Here is a 23,024-nt window from a genome sequence, read left to right on the forward strand (position 1 = left end):
CTTCATTGATGGGGAAAGACTCAGTGTGAAAGTGGGCGGCACCATCCCCTGCTGTTGGGCCCTGTTGGATTGTAAGAGTGTACAAAGCCAGCTGAACACCAAGAAGGCATCATTCTGTGCTCGATATGACTGGCTCCCGTAAGCATTTGCTGCTGTGTTGTTCCTATTATGATGGACTGAAATTTGGAAGTGTGAGATAAAATAAATTCCTTCTTCCCTACTTTGCTTTTATGTCAACAGCGAAACTAGGGTACTGTTCACGCGTGTGAGTGGCAGGTACCTGGGGCATGGCTGCATCTTCCGCTCAGTTTTGTTGCAAGCCTAAAGATGGCTCAGCAGTGAAGCATCTTCTGCTCTGGCAGGGGACCTGTGTTTGGCTCCCAGTTCCTATGTTGGGTGGATCAAAACCTCCTGTAGCCGGGCGGTGGTGGCGCACGCCTTTAATCCCAGCACTCGGGAGGCAGAGCCAGGCGGATCTCTGTGAGTTCAAGGCCAGCCTGGGCTACCAAGTGAGTTCCAGGAAAGGTGCAAAGCTACACAGAGAAACCCTGTCTCGAAATACAAAAAAAAAAAAAAAAAAAACCTCCTATAACTCCACCTTCATGGGATCTGAACCCTCTTCTGGCTTCTGTAGGCATCTGCGATCACATGCACACACACAACGCATGCATACAACTTGAAATAAAATAAATCTTAAAAAAACTGTTCTGAAGTAGAAAGTCAATTAGAAACAAGCATGCATTGTTTCTTTGCCCCTCTAAATTCAGGTGCGGAGCACACACATTCTCTTCCCAAGCTTTTGCCTCTCCTGTCACATTGTTGTTTCCCAAATACTGTCCTCAAAAAATAGTTTCCTCATAATGTTTATGTTTAAAATTTATGAATGTGAGTGTTTGTGTGTATGGGTACACATGGAGACCAGACGACAACCTTGGATGTCGTTCCTCAAGATAATGTCTATCTTGTTTTTTGAGATAGGGTTGCTCAATTTTACCTGTAATTTGCTAATTTGGTTAGGACGGCTCCCCCACCCCACCCCCTGCTTCTGTGTTTCTGTGTCTGTGTGTCTGTGTGTGGGCAAGAGGCTAACCTTGGGTATAATTCTTCAGGAGCTGCCCATCTTCTTTTTTTGGGGGGAAGAGTCTCTCACTGACCTAGAATCCACCATTCAACTGGGCTGGCTGGCCAGTGAGCCTGGCTTTTTTATTTGGGTTCTGGAGATGGCACTAGGGCCTCAGCCATCTTTCTTGATGTATAGCTCTTCTGAGTCTTTGATCCTGAGCATCTAATTAGCTCATACGTAGATTTAAGGATAGCGCATGTATATATTTTGGTTGTCTTTTCATTTATGATCATACCAAGGGCATCACTTTTGTATTGTTTCCTAATTGTGAAGGATTCCCCAATGGCTTCTCTTTCCGCTGTGTCGGCATGGCTGACCCTTTCCCACTGAGGAACATTTTTCTGTTGTTTCGTACTTTTCTGTCATATTTGGAAACACCAGAAGCCCAATGAAGCAGAATCTTCCATTCCCAGGGGCTGACTGTAATAGAATTTGACTTCTGCTCATTTCTTCCCTCAAGGAGTGTTGGAAGGAATGGCTGTGACAGGCCCGGCATGGGGCTCAATTGGTAGAGTACTTGCCGAGTACACATGAAGCTCCGGATTCTATGCACAGCACCCCATAGATGGGGCACCATGGCGCATGCTTGTAGTCCCAGCATTCAGGAGGTGGAGGCAGGAGGATCAGAAGTTCAAGGTCATTCTCGGATACATAGTGAGTTTTAGGTCAAGGGATATATGAGACTCAGGAGAGAGGGAGGGAGGGAGAGGAGGAGGAGGAGGAAAATAATTGCTTTGAGAGAATAGTAGACAATTGTAAATTAGGAAAGAGACCACGAGGCAAAAATGTATTTCAGGAGAATGCTGATTTAGGAACCCAGGCTATTTAGATTTTGTTTGAGGGGCTCATAAATGGGGCATAAGTTTATAATGAATTTGCATGTTTGTGTGCATATATGTGTATGCATGTAAGTGTGGTGTGTGTGTGTATACGTATGTGCATGTAAGTGTGTTGTGTGTGTATATGTATGCACATGGAGATCAAAGGTCAACCTTGAATACCTTGCTCAATTGCTTTCCATATTTTATTTTTAAAACGGTGTCTCTCACTGACCTGGCGCTCATAGCCTCCTTTAGTCAGGCTGGCTGGCCAGATGCCCCTGTTTGAGTTTCTCAAGCCCGGGAATCATCAGTGTGCCTGCAGTGCCTGGCTCTTCCATGCATCCCGCGGATCTAACACGGGTCCTATGCGGATAATTTCAACGTAATGGTTTCCATTCCCAGTGTTCAGTGCTTGTGAGGGCGGGTTCTTTGCTTGTCATTTGCTATCTGTGAGACTGTTGCCAGTGACCAGCTGCTGAGTCTGTCTTCTTTTGCCACAATAGGAAGACTAAAGGGCCAGGAAGGAGTCCAGGAGTCCAGATGTAGCCGGGCAACATCCAGGGGAGGTCCAGGGGGCGAGACGGGCCATTGTGAAGGCTGGCTGAGCCTTTTCTTTTCAGGCCTCAGTTTCTCCATTTGTACAAGGACTTGGGGGAGAGCCTACGTAAGTACTTTCTGTTCCTCTGGGGAATCCCATTGTCTCTGAGACCCTGTCCCAGCCACCTTCGCTCCTCGGTCTACTGTGAGCATTCCATAGGTCTCACACCCTGGCTCCTGTCCATGTTTTGGACACAGCTAGGCCCCCAAGAGCACTCATCTCTGTTCAACTCTGCCCACAAATCCTGAGGAACTTCCAGGGTAGGAGAATGCCCCAGAACTTTTCACAGTCCCTGGTATGGCTTTGAATAGAGGGTGTGCATACCAGCGTACCTCACAAATACACACAGTTGGCGCTCCCTATTTGCAGTTCTGCATCCTAGGACTGATAACGTTCAGGGGAAAATTTTATCTGCACTGAGTATCTGCACTGAATTCTTTTTCCTTGTCCTTATTCCCTGAACAAAACAGTATAACAGCTATTTACGCAATATTTGCATGCATTAGACATTATGAATCATCAGAAATGGTTTAAAGTATGTGGGGGATAGGTGTCAGTCACATGTAAATACTCTGCCATGTGTGTATGTCTGCATGAGTGTGTGTGTGTGTGTGTGTGTGTGTGTGTGTGTGTGTGTGTGTGCTGTCCACACGAGGCCAGAATACAACTTGAGCTGTCATTTTGACAGGATCTGATTGGCCTGTAGCTCCCCAACTACAGTAGGCTGGCTGACCAGCATGCTTCAGGTAACTGCCTGTTCCTCTTTCCCTAGGAGTCTTTGCATTAAAAGACTTGAGTATCCGGAGAATTTTGGTATTCGTCAAAGTCCTAGCACAGCCCCTCCCCCACTAGTGACTACATAGTATGTGTCATTGGATAGCCTTATCTTCACGAATACTGAATGACCCTTAATCATTTCCCTATTACAGGATTAGGCAATCCCCCTCCTCCCCGCCCCCATACATCGGTGGCAAGCCTGGATGGAGTTAGCCTCTTGGTGTTTCTTTTGTAAAACGGTAATAAATCGGAGCCTCTTCCTCATAGGACTGTTGGAGACTGGGTGAAATAATGCTTACCAAATCGCTCCACACCATGCCAGGCACACATTAAACATGCAGCTAAGGTTAGGTGATCGTTAGGACGATAGTTAAAGGCAAACTGGAAAAACCAAGTGCTTAGTTGGCATAGGACTAGGCAAAGAGAAAGGGACAGAGGGACCTGCCTTAGGGTGCAGGTGGAGGCGGACGCCCGGCTGCCCGAGGGAGGGGAATCCCTGGAAGGGCATTTTCCCAGCCCCCGGCGACTCAGGGATTCCAGGGCCACGCAGGCATCTATCGCCGCCCCCCCCCTTCCCCATTATCTTTGATTTTAGAAAGCACCAACTCCTTCACCTGGTTCTAGGGTTGCAGGAGGTATCTGCTTGGGAGGAGGATTTAAGCCTCAGGATCGCGGTGGCGCGGAACCGGGGACAGCGTAGGTAGTTCCCACCCCCAGACGAAATCGCCAGCACGTCCGGGGAGTCCCTGCCCCGCAGCCCGCCCCCCCCCAACTCCCCCCCCCCCCCCCCCCGGTTCCCAGCGGCCGCCCTCGAGGCTCCCTCCTCCTGGGCGGTGAGGATCCGAATCCCAGAATGGCCCTTTAAAAGGCAGTGTCGTGTCCGGAGGGGGCGGGCTGGGGGCGCTGACCCGCCCGCGGCTAGTCCCTTCTCCCCGCCCCCCTCCCTCCCCCCGTGGGTCCCTCCCTCTCTGGATCCCCGCGTCGCTCGCTCGCTGGCTCGCTCTCGCCGCGCACGCTCCGTCTCCGTCAGTCCCCGGAGCTGTTCTAGTGCGCGGCGTGGAGCCAGAGCCCAGGCTGGTGGAGCGGCCGGGGCTGGAGGCTGCGAGTGCGGCGCGCACCGCCTCCCCGCGCCATTATCCGCGCTCGCTACGGGCGAGGCCGGCGCCGCGATGGCAGAGATGGGGAGCAAGGGGGTGACGGCGGGGAAGATCGCCAGCAACGTACAGAAGAAGCTGACCCGAGCGCAGGAGAAGGTGAGCGACCGGTAAACCTGCCACACCTCTCACCCCTACCCCTGGGATCGAGCTGGTCACTTCCGGATGATCGTGGCCGAGCAGTCCCCGGGCTTGGTCTCCCTGCAGTTAGGGTGTCCCCTCCTCCCTACTCGGGCTCTGGTAGAGGAGAGCGCAGCTGTCCACCTTGTCCCCCCCCTTCCCCCACCGTTTTGTACCTTCGCGGCTCCTCTGCAGAGAAGTGGAGGCCCACGCTCCGGTTCGCTTCTCGGACGCGGGGTCCACTCTTACCCTAGCCTGGAGTCCAAGGGTCGGGAGGCTGGGAGGTGACCCCCAGCTCTCTAGACCCACGCGGGCAATCCAGGCGGGGCTTGCGTGGGGGGAGGGAGCCTGTCTCGCTGCCCCTAGGGCTGTACACGTCCCAGACTTCTAAGGCTACACTTTCCCAGCTGGCTAGTGCAAGGCGCCCACTGCCCTCTCCTTCCTATGGCCTCTCTACGTTAATCCCCGAAGGAGGGATTGCTTTTCTCCTTCCAAGAGGTGCCTGCGGCCTAGAAGGTCCCGCCCAGACCCGCCGGGTTGCAGAGGGTTCTGCACCCCTAGCCCCCGCAGGGCTTTGGCGGTTCCAGCCGCTGGAGAGAGATGGTGGGAGCTCCTGGCTGTACCGGTGGCCCAGAAGAGGGGTGTGGAGGGCGCCACAGGGAACCCCATCCCTGTTGTCTGAGAGTACTCCGGGGTTTTTGCAGGAGATGGGATCAGGGCTTCCTGGGACACCCTGACTGTGCAGGAAATGCGGGGGTTGGGGGCAGGGGTCCTTCCCCGGCCTGCCTTTTACCCCTCGCTATCCCTGGCTCATTGAATTGGATCACGCCAGCTGCTGACGCCACTTCCCCTGCCAATTCCGACTCTTGAAATCTGAGATTGTACAATCCGTGTTTCTGCTAGGGATAGCCCCCCATGGCTCTAGCTGGGCCGGGGCCTGATGGGGACAGGGACAGGCTTGCCTTCCTCTGCCAGTCTTGGGGCTGTTTATAAACAATGACTTTTGCAGCTGAGAGCTAGCTCTGCGCTCCCCAAGGATGCAGCCACGTGATGTGATGGGGGGGGAGGAGAGTTTCCTTAGAGCCCTACTCCTCCTCATCCTTGTGGTTACTAGCTAAGGAGGGGGTGACTGTGAGTATGGGGAGGCTCTTGCTAATCTCCAGATCTGGCCAGAGCTCCTTACCCCATTCAGGAGGAAAAGGAAGAGAGAGGGATTAGAGCCGTACCCCCCCTCCCCCCGCCCGCCCCAATAGTCTTCTGGTGGCTGAGGAGACCAGTTACCCAGCTGGAGCAGTAGGCAGATACAGCTACCCTGGCTCCCAGTGACCTAGTAATTCATTTAAGGTGCCTGGAGCCTGTTTCCCACTCCTAAAGGAAATGAATGGAAATATCAGGAGTAAACTGAGACAAGTTCCCTGCCCCCACTCCGTGAAGATCAACTTCATATGCCTCTTCACTGTCGCCGGTGTGCACCTCTGTCCAGATGCTGTTTTGCTAGCAGTAGTCTCCTTGAAGCAACCCTAGGCGCCATACAGTGTAGGCTGTACCCCTTTCTTGTAGATGGTCCTGTATTGCTGGGCCATCTCTCTTTTCAATACCCACAAAGAGGTTCTGGGCAGTTGGCTGACAGCTGGTTGGCCATGGACCAGGGCTTTAGCCAGCAGCTGGCCTTGTCTGAGCCTGGGCTTCATGGGTCTGCACTTGCCTCCTGCCACGGCTGCTCTGTGTCCCATGGGCATTAGTTCGGGACCATTTGCCCAGGGGAAGCCAAGACAGTCTGACAGGTATCCCGAGACAGTAGCCTGTTTCCCATCCCCTCCCAGCTTGGCCCTACAGACCCAGCTTCCAGGAAGCCCTGCGTCCCACCTAGGTCCTCTTCTGCTTATCATCCTGCCCCTTGGAATCCTCATTTGTCGCAGCCTGGGTATACTGATTGGACTGCCTCCCCAATATCTTCTGGTGGTGGTCCATGCCCTATTCAATACCCATTGCTAATAGGCTCTCAGTCCCACACTGTCCTACAAACAGTCCTGCCTGACACTGGGCCTACCTTTCTTCAAATAAACCAGCTGCCCCAGGGCAGTTTTTTATTTTTTATTGTCACAGGAGGGTATTTTCTGAGCAAGGATGGCAGGTGGAAAGCACAGGGAAAGTTGGGGAGATAGCTCAGTTGGAAAAGTATTTGCCGGACAAACAGGATCTGAGTTTGATCCCCCAGGACCCATGTGTAAAACTGGGAGCAGGAGTGTTGTGAGTTTGAAATTTCAGCGCTGGGGAGGTAGAGACAGGAGGATCTCTGGGACTTGCCAGTCAGCCAGTTTGGCTATATCAGCAAGCTCCAGGTTCAGTGAGAGATCCTTTCTCAAACAATAAGGTCGAGCAGTTGAGGAAGAGACCCGATGTTGAGCTCTGGCCTTTACGTTCATGTGCATACACACAGAAACAATAAGAAGAAAGCCTCCAGTGTATTTGCGTAGGAAGAAGACCCTATGGCTTCCCATTTGGTCTTCCCAACTTCTCCGTCCTAACAGCCTTGGAGATTGAGTGACAGCAAAGTGCAGTGTGCCCTCTGGTGTCGTGGGGTCCTGCGAGGGGTCACAGGACCAGCTTTTTTCTGTGGCCCCTAATGAGTCTTAGGTTGCTATTCTTTGACTGCCCTGGGCCGAGCTGTGCTTGTGACCCTTGTGTGTCTCTCAAGCTCTGGTTAGTGGGTGTTGATGACTGAATGTCGGGACTTGGGTGCTTGGTCTTGGAGCCCTGGCTGGCCCAGACCTGGGAGCGATCAGTTGTCTTCTTTTCTACTTCCCTGCCTACACACATGCCAGGTGCCTTGTCCTAGACTGAGTCCATGCGCGCTGCCTCAGGCAGGAAGCATATGGCTCAGGCCTCCATGGGGCTTACTCCTGTACTGTTGCTGTGTGCCTGAGATGAGCATGTGTGCCTGGAGACCAGGCCCGTGGGCTTCATGAGGTCATCTTCCCATTGCATTTGGCTTAGCTGACCCTCTATAAATGACTGTGTCCATTTTTGGGCCTCAGGAGGGTGGCTGGGCAAAGCCAATTTAGGGTGGAGGCTGGGTCAGATGACAAGAGGATTAGAGGCTGGCGAGTTGGGCCCTTTGGGGGATGGGGTGGTTGGAGAAAAGGACAGCTGGGGTTGGGGGGGGGTATGGAATCTTGCCTGCCCAAGTCCACGGCCTAGGAGTCCTCAGGGAAGAGTGTGTGAGGGAGTGTGGCCTTGTTCTCACAGTACTGAGCCAGTGGTTGAGCACAGGGAGAAGGTCCTGGGTGTGGTGGGAATGCACAAAGAGGGAATGTTTCCTTGATGGCTGTGGCCGTCCCTGAGCATGTTTGGAGGGGGTGCAAGTGAGAGTGTGGGGAACGCCAGTGGGAGTGGGAAGTCTGGGGTTGTCGGTGTGCAGCACGTCTCTGGCATGTGAAACAGATGCTCAGCAAAGGAAGGGGCAGCCGTGGTTATTTATAGGACCGGGCCACGTGGTGGTAAACTGCGCCATGTTGCTGTTATGCCACCTTGACACAGGGCAGTGAACTGCACTGTGTTCCTGTGCGTGATCAAGGTCTTCCCTGGTGGTAGGTACATCAACTTCCGTAGTAGGAGCTGGGTTTGAGCATCAAGCTTCTGGTGGTGACCTGAAGAGTTGCTAGGCTACCTTTAGGAGAAGCAGGTGCAAGTGTCCCCTTTAACAGAATGTGCTTTTGCTGCATAGCCCTGAGTCCCTGCTAGAATCACATAGCCCCTGCTTCTGAGGTCATCTGGGCCACTGGTTTTACTTACACAGGCTTGCCCCAGTCTGAGGACCCAGCCTAAAGTTGCTGCCTTCCATGCAAGGCATAGTCTACATCCCCTTTCTATCTCTGTGCTTCCCTGTGCCCTGGAGAGTCTAAGGCCTGTTCTCAGTCTCCTTTCCCATGCCGGATCATCTCCTTTCCTTTCTACCTCTCTGCACTGGGCCTGTCTCCTTGAGCTTGGACAGGCTCTGCTGAACCTTCCAGCGGAGATCAGATTTCCTGAAAATCCTTTATGTGAATGGTTTATCTTCCCTGCAAGAACCTGCCTTCTGTATGGGGCGTTGGGTCCTTGGGGATGGGGTCACAGGGGATGCTCTGGAGACACTGGTCTCAGGAAGGTGTGGGAGAGCTGTAAGCATGTCCTTGGGATCTTCCTGAGCCCCCTCAGGCCTGGTGGCCTCAGTAGTATACTGGCTGTGGCAGGTGGAAGCCAGGCAAAATTGGTACTGTACAGGGGCGGGGGGGGGGGTTGGGGGGGGTGGAAGAGGGAGAGCCTGCTGGGATGCCTAGGGTACAGGTATGGGCCAAGGTGTGAAGGGCTGGTGAGGATGGTGAGAATTTCAGTTCCATGCACGAGAGGGGTGGCTGGATGACTCAGGCCAGATTTCATTAAGTGTTGCATGCTGGGGTAAAAAAAAAAAAATCTGTGTGCCCCAGGGGTTCTCACAGCCGCTGAGGTAGGAACCACTTTCTACCACTTCCTCACAGATCATCTTTTGAGGTTCCTCTGTCTCCTTCCTTCTCTGGCTTCTGCATGGATGGCCTTGGCTAAGTTCTTTCCAAGTTGTGAGGCTGGGACAGTGCTGAGAATGTTTCAGCCCTGCTGTGTCTTCCATCCTGCACATCAGCATGGCTCACACACGCGGGGCCTCTGGGTCCCCCTGACCGGCTGTAGTCGGGTGGCAGGTCCTTCTGGAGAACCCCCCAACCCCCCCACCCCCAGCCCCATGGATAAACTGGAGATAATGATAGCTCCTTTTCACAGGCGTGTTGTGAAAAACAGAAAGCGTTTAACAGACTCCTGTCACATAGCATGTGCTCACTAAATATCGGCTGGGTAGGTAGACTGGTAACACAGAACCTCCTTGGGAGCCCTCCACGAGGCCCACTACTCAAATCGCTCCCTGGGAGTGTCCATTACAGGCCTTTGTAGACAGCTAATCCCTGCTGAGCCCTTAGCCTGTCAGGCTTAGGATAACAGCGTGTGTGTGTGTGTGTGTGTGTGTGTGTGTGTGTGTGTGTGTATGTGTGTGTGTGTGTATGTGTGTGTGTGTGTGTCACACATGCACTGTGTACTGTGGGAATGTTTATGTGTGTGGTGCACATGCATGTGAGTAAGTGGTGTGTATAGGGGCAGTCTTGCAGGCAGAAGGCTTGGACTTAAGAATCAGAATGTTTTAGCGTTAACTCGGTTCCTACAGATAAATTCCTTAATTAGTCTTTTGTTTCTTGACACTGGTGGAGTGGTGATGAATTTGTGTATTTATTCTTCTACACAACATGTAGCACACACTGTGTGCTAAACACAGAGGAAGTGGGGATCAAAGCTGTGCCTTGTGGAGCTGATGTCCTAGCTGGGGACGTGGTTATCACACAGTGGCCACAAGCAGGAGCGTGTTCCATGCATGGAGAACAATGCCTGTGCTTAGGTTTTAGATGGATGTGACTATTACAGACGTGGCTGGCTGCCTCGCTGGGGGAAGGCTAGGGGAAGAGTCTGGTCTCCAGGTGAGGGGCCACCTCTTGCAGTGGGGGACTTCCTGTTGGATGTCTGTCTGGTATGTTGTGTTTTCCTCTTTGGCATGCTTCCCCTGGGTCTGAAAAATGCAAAGAAAAGCGTGCTAATCCTAAAATTTTACACCGTAGAGGGGCAGGCCAGGGCAAATTCGCAGATTGAGGTGGGTGTTTGTGCAGGGCCAGGTGATTAGGGGGTGCCCGTTCAGAGTACACTTTGGGGGAGCATGGGAGAGGCACTTATTGGATGCTACCAAAGATGTCAAAGGTGGCCTGGACTGGAGGGGTCCGCTTGGGAGATCCCATCTAAGCAACAGTGCCGGGAAGGTCACAGGTCTGGTGAACTAGGGCTGAGTCATCGCTCCACACCCACACGGTGTTCCTATCCTGGGGCAGATCCTGCCAATCTGTCTGACCTCAGTCTTCCCTTCTGAAAAAGAGGTAATGATACCTGCTCCCCGGGCGCTTGGGAAGTTGAAGTGGAAATTGGTGTAGGTGCTGCTAGGTCAGGGGAGGCCTGAGACCACCGGTAGTACTGATTTAACCTCTCACTGCTCTAGTGCCGTAGGAGATTCCATGAGGGAACGCCTGGCACTCAGGCTTCTGAAGCCCCCTGTAAGAGGCCGCCACCTCTAAACAAGGCTGCTGGGTTCTGCACATGCTATTAAGGAGCAGGGGTCAGAGTTGGGGAATGGAGAAGAGAAAGTCTGCTGTTCCTGCCCGAGGGAAGCGTCATCAAATATCAAGTTAATAATAAGAGCTGTGGGTTACAGCTTACCTACACCTTGCCATCATTACGCAGTCTTGTGACTCTCACCCAGCGAAGAAACTAAGGGGCTGGCAAGGTGGCTTGGGGGATAAAAAGAAATTTGTCATCAGCCTGACCACCAGAGTTCTGTCTCCGATCCCTGGGGATCCCATGCGGTGGAAGAGAGAGGACTTCCACATGTATGCTATGGTACATATGCATATATACACATGTGGATACACATGAGTAAATAAATAAACAAATAATACAATTTATTTTAAAAAGAAAAGAACTGAAGCCTGGTCCAGTGGTTGACACTGTAGACTCTCTGGACCAACCAGACTTACGGGTTCCCACTTCTCCTGCAGTCAGAAGGTGGGAAGACGTATACAGGTGAGGTGGACTTTGGCCCCTGAGACACTTGACCCTTAAATAAGATGCACCCCTAATCCCACTTGAGGTGGAGGTTTATACTGTGTGTGGTAGACTAGGTGATGGAAGGCCTGGGTTTCCAGAGCAAGACTGAAGGTGACGGTTCCATCTCACAACTGAGGACAGACCAGACCGAGTACGTGCGTGAGTAGGTGTGTGTGAGTGAGTGTGTGAGAGTGTGTGTGAGAGTGTGTGTGTAAGTGTGTGTGAGAGTGTGATTATGTGTGAGTGTGTGTGTGTGTGTGTGTGTGTGTGTGTGAGTGTGTTCTCCTGTGTATATCCACATGGAGACCAGAGAACCTTATTTTTTGGAACAAGATGTCTCCCTGAACCTGGAGCTTGCTGTCAGTGAGACCCCTGGATCTGCCTCCTCCAGTGCTGGAGTTTCAGGTGCGCACTGCTGTGCCTGGGGGTCCTTATGTTTGCATTACCCACTGGGTCATTTCCCCCGGTTCAGGAACACCTTTTATTCTGAATCACATACTGTATACTTTAGTTCCCATCTTTGCTACAAAGTTCCCTTTATAAAATGACAGGGATACTAGGTATTTGAAAATGTTCCCCAGGAGAAAGACAGTTGCGCATTGACCACACAAGTTAGGCAATCTTTTTTCTCAGTGTGCAGCGCTCCGTGTCTCTGCTCTCAATGGCAGGGTACTGCCTCCTGCCTCCTCGGTGGTGTCCAGACCGCCAGCTCAGCACACAGCAGGTATTCTCAGCATGAAATCAGCCCTAAAGTGCCTTAGAAAATTGATTTCAGGGTACCCACCTTACAGATGTCCAAATCCTTCAGAGGTCAAGCCTGTGACGTAAATTAATGTAGTATTTGCATAGAAACTATACACATCTTCCTGTATGCTGCTACCTGTCTCTCGATGGTTTATAATGCTCAATTCGGTGTGAGCACATGGCACATCATATATTGCTCAGGACACAACAGCAAAAACAAAACAAAACAAAAAACAACACCCTGTGTGTGTTTAGACACCATTTTGTCTTTTGAAATGTTTTTGGTACTCCGTTTGTTGAAGCTGTGGCTGTAGAATTAGAGGACCAGTGTACTTACTGCAGAGGGATGCATGACTTCTGACATCAGGAGACAGGGCTGATGGCGGACAGGCCTGGAGGCTGAGGGATGGAGAGGCGGAGGTGGAGAGGAGGGACGCTTACTGCAGGCCCGGGGCTAGAGTTAGGATGCTGGTCCCACCCTGCTCTGCCACGTTGGGGTAATCTAGGCCTCCCTTCCTCCATGGTCAGATGGATGAGTAAATAGCTCAGGCATGTGGTGGAGTAAAAGCGGCTGCAGATTGGCTGCCTGGTGAAACTGTTCTTGTGGCGAGTCAGGGCTGTGTGTGTGTGTGTGTGTGTGTGTGTGTGTGTGTGTGATGAGTGGGGGGCTGCCTGCTTTGAGGTCAGATGACAAATGGGACCTTGGCCCTCAGCAGACCAATGCTCTATATGAGCAGACTTGCAAGGGACAGAAGTACTGGGTTGTATGGATCAAGGTTGTGGGGGGCAGTGTGGTTGCTAGGCCTGAGGCCTCACAGCTGCCTCGGAGTCTCCACCCTTAGACGTGGTCCTTATGCTTTTTTCTTCTTCCAGGCCCCGCACTTCTGCCCTGTTCCCTGCCCCAGATCCCAAGTGTCACAACAGATGGATTGGGGTCACATCATGGGGCTTGAGGGGGAGCCTCAGACTATCTCTGGGTACCCCTGGGAAAGGGCATTTGTGTCTCTGGTGTCCTTTGGAAGGGTGCCTAGCTGCATCATCTTCCCACTGCAGTGTGAGCGCCCTGCACTAAGCTGAGCCCCAGGTCATCGTGGGAGTGAGTGGGTGGCCACAGACAGCATCTACTACAGGGCTACTGGGGAGGTGTCCCCCCCCCCCCCCCCCCATTAGAGCTGCTGCAAGTCCTAGACCTCCCGTACTACCACAGACTCCGCTCCTTATCGAACCGCCCTGGCACCCTGGCAGGGCAACCCCTGCGGACTCCTCATTGTGTATGCAGCACATCTGACCTGAATTAGACTCTGGGGAGACTGCAGCTCACTCGGGCTGAGGTGGTTTCTCTCACTGGCCATTATGGGTCAGGAGTCTGCGAGGGAGATTCCTGCCTTCCCCCTGGAGCCGCCTGCTTCTCACACAGTGCACCCACAGGCCTGGATGATCAGGGAAGGCTCCCGAGAGGCGAGGCTGGGCTGTGGGCAGTCATGGAAGAAGAATTTTCAAGGCCTGTTTGAGACGGGAAAGTTAATGCAATTGGGAGGTGAAGGCCTGAGGCCGAGAAAAGATACATGGAGTCCAGGTCGGGGAGGAGGTAACTGGCTTTGTCTCAGACTGGGTCTGGCTCGGGTGTGCACGTGTTTGTGGAGGTCAGAGGTCAACGTCAGGACTCCGGCCATCTTACTTTTTTAAATTAATTTTGAAGTCAATGAATTAATCTAGAATGTGTAGGTGCGTGAGTGCAGGTTTGTGTCATGGGACACATGTGGAGGTTTGCGGACCGCTTTAGGGAGTTGCTTCCCACCTCCCACTTTGTTGAGGATGGGTCTCTTGTTTCCGCTGCTGCTGTGTATACTCCAGGGAGCTGGCTCATGAGCTTCCAGACGGTTCTCTGTCCTTTTCTTCCTCTCTCACAGTGGGTGTGCTGGGGTTACAGGTACACACTACTCCATCAGGGTTTTTATATTTGTCCCAGGGTTTCAGGTCATCAGACTCACGTGGCTAGTGCCCTTACCCACTGGCCCTTCTTCCAGGCTCTCTCACCTGGGTGTTCTCATAGGGTCTCTCATAGTTTGGAACTCGCCACAGCAGTCATGCTGGCTGACGAGTGAGCCCCAGGGACCTGCCAGGCTCCACCTCCCAGACCTGGGATTGCAAGTGTGTGCCACCGCATCTTGGCTCTTTTGTGTGTGTTTTGGGGATCAAACTCAGGATTGCTCCTGTGGCAAACACCTTACCTGCTGACCTGTGTTCCTGGCCTCCTGGGTCAGGCTCTTCAGCTTTCTTCCTCAAGTGTAGCCGGAACCATCCTGTCTCCCCAGCTTGCGCTCAACTAAACATTCACAATTTTGGTGTCTTACTGACTCTGGGCATGGGGATCTCAGGGCAGCTGGGATAAGGAAGTGAGCTCTACATTTTCAGGGGGAGTAACTTTGGCCAGAGTAGAAACCAGCTGTTTGCAAGAGGCCTGAGGGCCTGGGTCAGCTGGGGCTAGCGCAAAGCCTCCTGTATTGGCTCTGTGATGTTTGGTTCTGCTTATGTCTTCTTTTACAGGGCCTGTGGAGGGGGTAGGGGGGGGCAGGGTGTATGAAGATGGGGGTGACACCGGTGGTTCTGGTGAGCAGGAATGTCGGGACCCGATCACCCTCTTTATCCCGTGGCCTAGAAGGGCATGGGACTGTCCCTTACTCTTGAGTCCTGCCAGCTCTGGGCATGCCTGGGTGTAGGTGCGGGTTGCAGGGTGGCAGATGATGATACTGAATGCTGTACTATGGAGGAGGATGGGGTGGTTGTTGGCTGGTGAGGAGATGGAGATTTCCATGGGGCCTGTGGTGGGAGGAGCTTCGCTGGGGCTTCAGGGCCGGAAGGGGATAGATAGGGTGACAGGACGGCCTCAGCCGGTTCAGCCCCCTCCCAACAGCTGCAGCTTCTTTCTTTGGACCATTCACTAAGTTCACTTCAGTCGAGATGGCTGAGTCCTAGCAAGCCTGGGCCCCCCCTACCGTTGAGCCCTGGGCACTGGCCTGATACCCAGAGGTCGTCAGTGGACCCCATTTCCATGCTTCTGGCCGCTGTGTTTTCCCTAGTTCTTAGTCCAGGATGGCATGAGCTATCTTACTCCTTGTTGCACACGCCATGGGACTGGCCCAGTGGTCAGACATGCGTGATGGCGTCGATGGGGGCTCTGACTTAGACGGGACCACTGGCAGGTACACAAGAGGAGAGTAGAAGCTGGATGAGATAAAGGGGTGGAAGAAATTTAGTGACGTCATAGGATGGGTAAGAGGATTTAACATTCAGAGAGGAGAGAGGATTTGCCCTGTGGCCCTAAGGGTTTGCTTGCTCTCTGAGACTACTTTTCCTCTAAGTGTGTGCGTGGGCGGGGAGAGAACCTCTTCCCCCATCCCACCCTCTCCCCCTTTTCCTGACAGGGCTAATCTGCTCTGTGTCCGGGAGATCTTGGGGAGGGCCCTGATGGTCTGCAGTTAGCCTTTGCATTTTCTCTGTGCTGATGTGAGGTTTCTAGAAATTGAACTGCAGTGCTGTCTGTGGCTCCAGGTTGGGGTCGGAGGAGGAGGAGGAGGAGGAGGAGGAGGAGGAGGAGGAGGAGTCAGACTGCACGGAGTATATTCCTTCTTCCTCCCCTTATCTGCTTGGGGAAGCCCTGGGATTTCCTTTATCTTGGACCTCATTCTGAGCCCAGGTTGTTTTTGTCCACTGTGTGTGTGTGTGTGTGTGTGTGCGCGCGCGCGCGCGCGCGCGCGCGCACGCGTGCGCGTGTGTGTTGGGGTGGAGTGTCCTGATACACCATTCTCAGCTTTATTCCCTTGAGACAAGGTCTCTGAACTTGAAGCTAGGCTGGCAGTCAGCAGGTCCAAACCAAGCATTCCCCTGTATCTTCTCCGGCTACCCACCCAGTACTGGAGTTAGGGATTTGAACCCAGGTCCTTACACTGTCTCCTGCTGAGCCGTCTTCTCCGCCCTGGCTTTGTCCACTCTTGAATGCCAGGAGTGAGAGGATGGGTGAGGGGTAGTGTCTACCCCAGAGCAGATGTCAGAGCCTCTGTGTTTTAGATGGAACCCCTATGTGGGCTGCCTTTGTGACTAAGGCCTTGGTATATGCTTGGGAGGTGGACAGGGACCTCGGAGGCTGAGACTCTAGAGAAAGTGAATGGACCCTTCACTGTGTCAGGGATTTCTCCACGATTCTGGATCTCCCATCGACTCCAGAAGCATTCCAAGGTGACTAAGGCCTGGGTATTCTTATGAGTAAAGGTTCTCAGAGGTTCAGGGCTGGATATGAATAAAGCTGGCCTGCTCCCTGAGAGGGTGGTAGCAGCTGGGTCAAGATATACCCACCACCTTCTCTGAAGGAAAGACTGGGGACTCTGTGAGTCATTATGGCTGGCCAGAGGCTGAAGGGCAAATTTCAGCAGTACAGGCTGAATCTGTCCTCAACTGAAGGGCAGACCCTACTTCCTGTCCCTTTGACATTGAGAAAGTTGCTTGTGGAGTGTGACGATATCCTCCGTGGTAGAGCTGAGCTGTCACCGTTAGTCCAGGACGCTGAAGGTCAGGTTGCAGCCTTTTACAGGGTGTGTGGTGTACCTTAGGCCAGCGTGGGTGTGTGAGGCTGCTCTGTGGCCTCCAGTGCTGCTCTTGGCCTTTACGTTCAATCCAGGCCCAGCTCCGGATCCAGATGGAGGGGCCTGAGGCTCAGTGGGGAAGGAGGAAGTAAGTAAGTCAGCCTTTGCAGGGGGTCAGCCCCCAGGCCACGCAGCCTTGCCAACTGTTGGCCAAGGGCCAGCCTGTGGAGTTTGTGGGGTTGCCATCCACTCCCAGCCTCACCTTTTTCTCCTGCTCCCTGCTTGGGCCCATTCTTTGGATGGTAACTGTTGTACCTAAGAAGCAGCCCTGTGGGCAGGGAGTGGGACAGTCTGATCAGAGGGTGTGTGAGGCTTGGCTTTGGATCCTGGGGCCTCTGCCCTCTCTTCTGCTCGGGGATCCATGCTGCCCTCCCTGGACTCCCCCCTCAGCCCTTCTACTAGTAACATATGGCGGACCCAGCTCTTGGCTGGGTCTCCTAGAGTTCTGAAGTCATAGAGGGAAGTATCTGCTCCAATGGAGAGGGACTGGGGTGACTTGACCAAGGCTGAGGTATAGTGACCATCCTCTGGCTGCCTTCTCCTCCTCACTTTGTCTCTCTGAGCTGGTGGTCCCCTGAAGTGTTGAGCCCAGTGGTGCCCAGGGCCCCAGGCAGAAGTCACGCAAGGCCATCATTCAGTTGGCAGTCCTCTCCTCTTTGGACAGCAAGCCAGGCCATGTTCAACCTCTCCGAGCCTTTTCCCTCTCCTCTGCTGTGCTCATTAGGACCTGGAGTGCGGAGCCTCGTGTTGGCCTTGAGAAAACCACACAAGCGTCAGAACCTTTTCCTCCCAAACTTCCCTTGCCTTGCATCTAGAGCTAAAAGGACAATGGCTTCTCCGGCCTCTTCACCTCTCTCCAGTCTTCTCTTTGTCTACCATGCTGTCTAGGCCACTTCCTTTGCCGGCACAGGAACCGTAGGGGTCTGGCTCTGCAGCCCAGGTTGGCCTGGGTGGTCCTCCTGCCTGAGCCTCCTGAGTGCTGGGACTACAGACATGCACCCCCACGCCAGTGCCTATTCCCTCATAGGAAGCAGCTACGGAAAGTTGTAAGTGAACCATGAGTTCCCGTAATTTGTTCTTTTGTGTGTGTGTGTGTGTGTGTGTGTGTGTGTGCACATGTGTGCACATTCATGCATGTGTAGGTCAAAAGTCAACCTCAGGTGTCATTTCTCAGGTACCCTGGTTTTTGGAGACCGAATTTCTCACTGGCTTGGAGTTCTCTGATCCAACTAAGCTGGCCAGTTGCCTTCCCCATGCTGGGACTACTGGCATGTACTGTGATGCCATATAGTTTTGGGGGAGAGGGTTGATAGGTCTTCATATCTGCAAGGCAAGCCCTTTACTGATTGAGCCATCTCCCCGAGCCCCATGATTTACTCTTGATGTGGCTTGGAGAGGGGCTAGGAATACGACATTAGTCTGTTTTTATGGAATTATGTGATTTTTTTTCCCCAGTGCTTTTGTTTTGTAGTGCTGGGAGTGGAACCCAGGGCTTTGTGTCTGTTAAGGCAGCTGGTACACTAGGCCCGTGTGTGTGTGTGTGTGTGTGTGTGTGTGTTTGTGTGTGTGTGTGTGTTCTTCTCCAGCCCAGGCAGCAGGTGCTGAGGGGGTGGGAGGTGGTGGCTTTAGAGGCAGATCCACCCCCATGCTGGGCTGAGAATAACACCACACTCGCCAGCCCTACATGTGTCGGGGCAAGGAGGGGTTGCTCTGATGATATATATCCTTATAGGTCGGTACAGAACTCCAGCCAGGGGTGGGGCGTGTGCCTGTCAGGACGGCGCCTCACCCAACATGGTAGGCCCCGGGGTCACCCTGTGGCATTCACATTCCACTGTCCATGCCTGGCTGCCAGGCTTTTGGCTGGGTACGAGGGCCAGACTATCGAGGCTCTGTCAGGGCTCCCCATAGTGGCTGCTGCTGGTTCTGCAAGACTGTCCCCAAAGGGATACGACTTTTCCCTTTTGCTGATTTGTGAGGACCTTGTACTATCATTGAGTGTGGCATATGTATGGAGGCCAGAGTTGTTCTTTGTCTCTCTTCCACCGTATTCTTCGGAGCAGGGTGTCAATCAGACCCAAGGTTCCCCTATCTCACTAGCCAACTTGCTCTGACCTCCTAAGGTCATGTCGGCCTCCTAAGGCTGGAAGTACAGAGAGGTGCCTTGCCCACCCAACAATGACATGGGCTCTGGGGCCCTGAACTCCCAGCCCTCTTGCTTACATACCAGCTCTTTAAGCACTGGCCCGTCTTGCTTTTCGAAAGTGAGTCTCTCATTGGTCCAATGGGCCAGGCTGACTGGGGATCCTCTGTCTTTGCCCCTCAGTGCTAGGGTTACAGGTATCCCACCCAGCATGCCTGTCTCTTTATGTGTGTCCTGGGGCTTGAACTTAGGGCGTCACGTTTACAAGGCAACCACTTTACCATCTGGGCTATTTCTCCAACCCGCCTTACTGTTTTAACCAAGGGGCCCGGGGCAATGGGCTGAGTTCTTACAGGATCCTCAAGAACTGCAGCCAGGCAGGCTGCCGAAGGGAGCTGGGTCTGTGAGTTGTGGGCTTAGGTGGTGTCTGTCTCTGAGGAAGACTCAGTATGAGCTCAAGAGAGTCACAGAGGTATGTGTGGGCACATGTGGAGGGGTTGGGTAGGGTGGGGATGAAGTGGGGTGGGCTGGATTGGGTACAAACAATCCTATCTAGGATTGGAACAGGGGACAGGAATGGAACCAGCCGTGACTCCAAGGGTGGAGTCTGTGGCCCTGATCCTCATGCCCCAACTTCCTGGCATCTCTGGGTACCTCACTGCCCCATGTATCTCCATCTTGGGGAATGACAATCTTTCTCTAGTTGCTCAAGCCTGAATCTCCCCTTCCCGCCCGCTTTTCATGCTGTATTTAATTATTCTTAATCATTTCCTGTCCGTATTCTGGCCACTGCAGTCTCGCCTGCATGGATTTCCTGACCTACCCTTTTGAGAATGTCCCCGTGCAGCATGGAAGTCATGATAGAGTGAACGTCAATCAAGATCCGGCTTGGTGGGCGGGACGATGGCTCAGTTGGTACAGTACATGAGGACCTGAGTTCCAGCCTCCAGAACTTGGATTACTAGTAATTAATGGCCACTAATTACTAGACCACCTGGCCAGTAAGCCCCAGTCACTCTCCCTTTCCCTGGCGAAACACAGTAAGAACAGAAAGTGGTGCTGGAGGGTTGAGAATGTGTCTCAGGTGGTAGAGTGTCAGCCTCATGCACACAAAGCCCTGGCTTTCATTCCCCAGCGCCACATTGCATCAATCAGGGCGGGTGCCGCTCACCTGTGATCTCAGCACTACCGAGGGGAAACAGAGGTTCAAGGATGATGACGTAAAGGGATGCAGGAGCTGGCCTGAGAGGACTCAGGTCTGTCCCTTAGGGTAGCCCGAGCCTGTGAGTCGGGGAGACCGCTCTACCCTAGGTACAGAGGTGGGGGCTCTACCCTGTGGGTTTCCACTCCTTTGGGTCCCTGCAACTTTCCTTCACTTTGATGTGGGGGCTTTCTTTCCATGTCTTTTGAGGCCTGGCTCCCTGGCTTCTTCATGAGTCTTGCCATCATCCACATGCCCAGAGGCAACCGGAGAGCATGGGCACGGGTCCCTGCTGGGTGGGGGGGGAGTATATGTGCATCTGTGTCATTTCATATCTGGGTGTGAGTGCTTGGCACGGGCTTCTGCTGCCTTAGGGGGAGGGGCTGTGTGAGGGCTGGGGAATGCCCTAATCTGCTGGGGGTGGAATGGACTCTGTCTTTGGCTTCGTCCCAAGACCAGCATCACAGGTACTTGTGTTACTCTGGAAGGTGGAAGGCAGACTGACCTGCGGGAGCTGCACTGTAGGAAGCCCCAAGGGTTGTTCCTGGCCACGGTCTTCTCCATCCTGGGTTTGCTTTCCGAGCTTGAGCCCCTGCGTGGGAACTTAGGCTTCTCCTCTCTACTAGGACCACAGCCGGGGAAGGCGCACGGCCTTAGGCTCAGTAGCCTGCAGCCCTCCCAAGATGCCAGCCCCAGGTCTAACCTCTCTCTTTGGTTACTCTCCCTTCCTTCCTGGGATCGGGGTAGGGCACAGCAACAGCTCTGTCTGGATCGCCTTCTCAGGCCTAAGGTGTCAGGAGCAGGCTCAGTTGGTTTTGTTGGGGCGGCTCGGAAGGGATGGAGTGTGCATTAGTTAAATACCTGAGAAAGCAACCTTGGGAAGGAAGGTTTATATAGTCCGTCGTGGTGGGAAAGACACGGCCTCACTAACGTGAAGCAGCTGGTCACATTGCGTCTGTAGTCAGGCAGCAGAGAGAAATGAATGCTGACACTTAGCTCCCCTTCTCCTTTTTAGTCACTCCAGGACCCCCGCTTGTGGTCTGGTTCCTCCTGTATTCAGGATGGATCTTCCCACCTTCATTAACCCAGTCCAGAAAATCCTTTATAGATATACACAGTCATTATGAATCACCACCAAGTGCTTAGACCTCAGTGTCTGAACCCAGACTCTGAGGAGAGATTGGCAGAGCTCACCTGGGCTCCGTAAGATGAGATGCTGCTCCTTGAGCTGTCACCAGCCCATGTGGCAAGAGCCGCATCCAGGGACCACCCGGTAATGAAGCTGTAGTCCTGGCCTATGCCACCCTGTTTGGTGTGCCTCTGTCTCCTCTTTCACAACATGGCTGCCATTATTGGTGAAATTATTAAGGCCACTCCACGTAGTTAAAAGGAAGATTTATTTAGTGGGTAACTTACGAATGAAGGGATAGGTAGGTCACGGGGTCTGGGGAAGGTGTATTGCAGTCCAGAGGTGTTCTCTGGAGCTCTGCTCGGTCAACCTCCACCGTCTAGGGTCCAGGAACAGAGCATGCTGGCCCATCCAGATCTCGGGTCTCTCAGCGCCTCCCTTGGCCCCACCTTGTAGGTGTGACAGTTGCTGAAGCCTCAATGGGGGTTGAAACTTCCAGATCAAAGCTGGAATGGCTACCCACTACAGCCATAGCCTTCTTGTTCCAGAAAGGAAGAGTGGACGCTGTGGTTGGAGGCATCTCAAATGGCAGAATAGACCAGGAAAAGGGTCTGGCCAGTCGTGTGGGCATTCCTGAGCCAGGGCCCCCTGTTGGAGCAATATGATCTCTACAGGAGCCAGCCACACTCAGCCCTAGCCAGAGCAGCCTGCAGGTGCTGCAGCTTGACCCTGGCCCCAACAGGTGATCGGTCTGGGTGGCTTGTTGGTCCTGGTCTGTCTCTCTTCCCACATTGACGGGGCTGAGCAGCACTGACTCATGGCTACTTCAAGACCACAGACCTGGCCCTGTTCTGCTTAGCAATGTGGGCAATAGTTTGTTTGCTTGCTTCCTTTTTATTACTTAAAAATTTATTATATATTATTATTATTAATTAATTAATTGTGTGTGTGCCTATGTGTGTGTGTGTGTGTGTGTGTGTGTGTGTGTGTGTGTGTGTGTGTGTGCCAGCCTGCCTGCATGTGCCTGCTTTCTTCCACCATGGAGTCTGGGGATCAGACTTTGGCCCTCAGGTACTACTGCAAGAGGTTCTTTCCCATCAAGCCATCTGGTCTACCCTGGCCTGCTTTTCTTATTTCTAAAGGGAGGGTGCTTTAGTCCCTTCTTCCACTGCTATGACCAAATACCTGACAAGAAGGAACTCAAGGAAGGAAGGGTTTATTTCGGCTTATGATTTAAGGAGATACAGTCTGTGATGGCAGGAGCATGAGGCAGCTGGTCACATGGCATCCACAGTCAGGAAGCAAGGAGAGACCGGTGCAGGTACTCAGCTCCTTTCCTCTGAAGTCCAGCACCCCAGCCTATGGGATGGGGCCGCCCACATTTAGGGTGGGTGTTTCACCTCAGTTAACCCAGTCTAGAAACTCACAGACACATCCAGAGGTTCATTTCCTAGGTTATTCTATACCCTGTCGAGTTGATAGTAGTGACCGTCAAGGAGGGTAATACTCAGGAGCTTGAGGCGTGAGGGGAAGACTAAATGCCAGGGAGCAGGGATTCCCAGGAGCAGCATTAAACCCGAAGGGAAGAAAGGACTGATTCTAGGGTAGAGGCAGGACAGGACTGGGGAGCCTGGAGCATTTGGCAATGCTAGAACCGAAGTGCAGGAAGATAAGTGGGGATATGTCAGGAGGCTCCCCTGGCCACGTTTGAGCAGCAAAAAGAATAATGATGGGAACAGGTCTGTGACGCAGTGAATGCAAAGTGAAAGTGTGAGTTCCTGGCACTCACCTTCCCCCTGTCCTTGCAGCAGTAAGCAGGGAAACTTCACAGAAGGCCAGGGCACATGGAGGGAGCTGGGCCTCAGG

The 23,024-nt window shown here is 53.1% G+C and overlaps 1 protein-coding gene and 1 long non-coding RNA gene across 12 annotated transcripts in view; one reads left to right on the forward strand and one right to left on the reverse strand.

Annotated features, from left to right (window-relative positions):
* The window catches only part of LOC128112636 (uncharacterized), a 65,263-nt gene extending 57,561 nt beyond the window's left edge, over nt 1-7,702 (reverse strand). The window contains exon 1 of the long non-coding RNA XR_008219072.1: nt 4,770-7,702. This is a non-coding gene — a long non-coding RNA (uncharacterized LOC128112636). The remainder of the gene's footprint in view (nt 1-4,769) is intronic.
* The window catches only part of Bin1 (bridging integrator 1), a 63,409-nt gene continuing 44,656 nt past the window's right edge, over nt 4,272-23,024 (forward strand). For 6 of the 11 annotated variants that reach the window (XM_052741795.1, XM_052741796.1, XM_052741800.1 and 3 more), the window contains exon 1: nt 4,273-4,572. In XM_052741795.1, the coding sequence (XP_052597755.1) occupies nt 4,489-4,572 (84 nt within the window). In that variant the 5' untranslated portion in view covers nt 4,273-4,488. Of the gene's footprint in view, nt 4,573-23,024 lie in introns of all 11 variants that reach the window. The other 5 variants (XM_052741792.1, XM_052741797.1, XM_052741794.1 and 2 more) reach the window with 2 other exon arrangements.

Source organism: Peromyscus californicus, unplaced genomic scaffold (assembly GCF_007827085.1).
Source record: "Peromyscus californicus insignis strain IS unplaced genomic scaffold, ASM782708v3 Scaffold_17__1_contigs__length_78620276, whole genome shotgun sequence".
In the NCBI taxonomy this organism is placed as follows: Eukaryota; Metazoa; Chordata; class Mammalia; order Rodentia; family Cricetidae; genus Peromyscus; species Peromyscus californicus.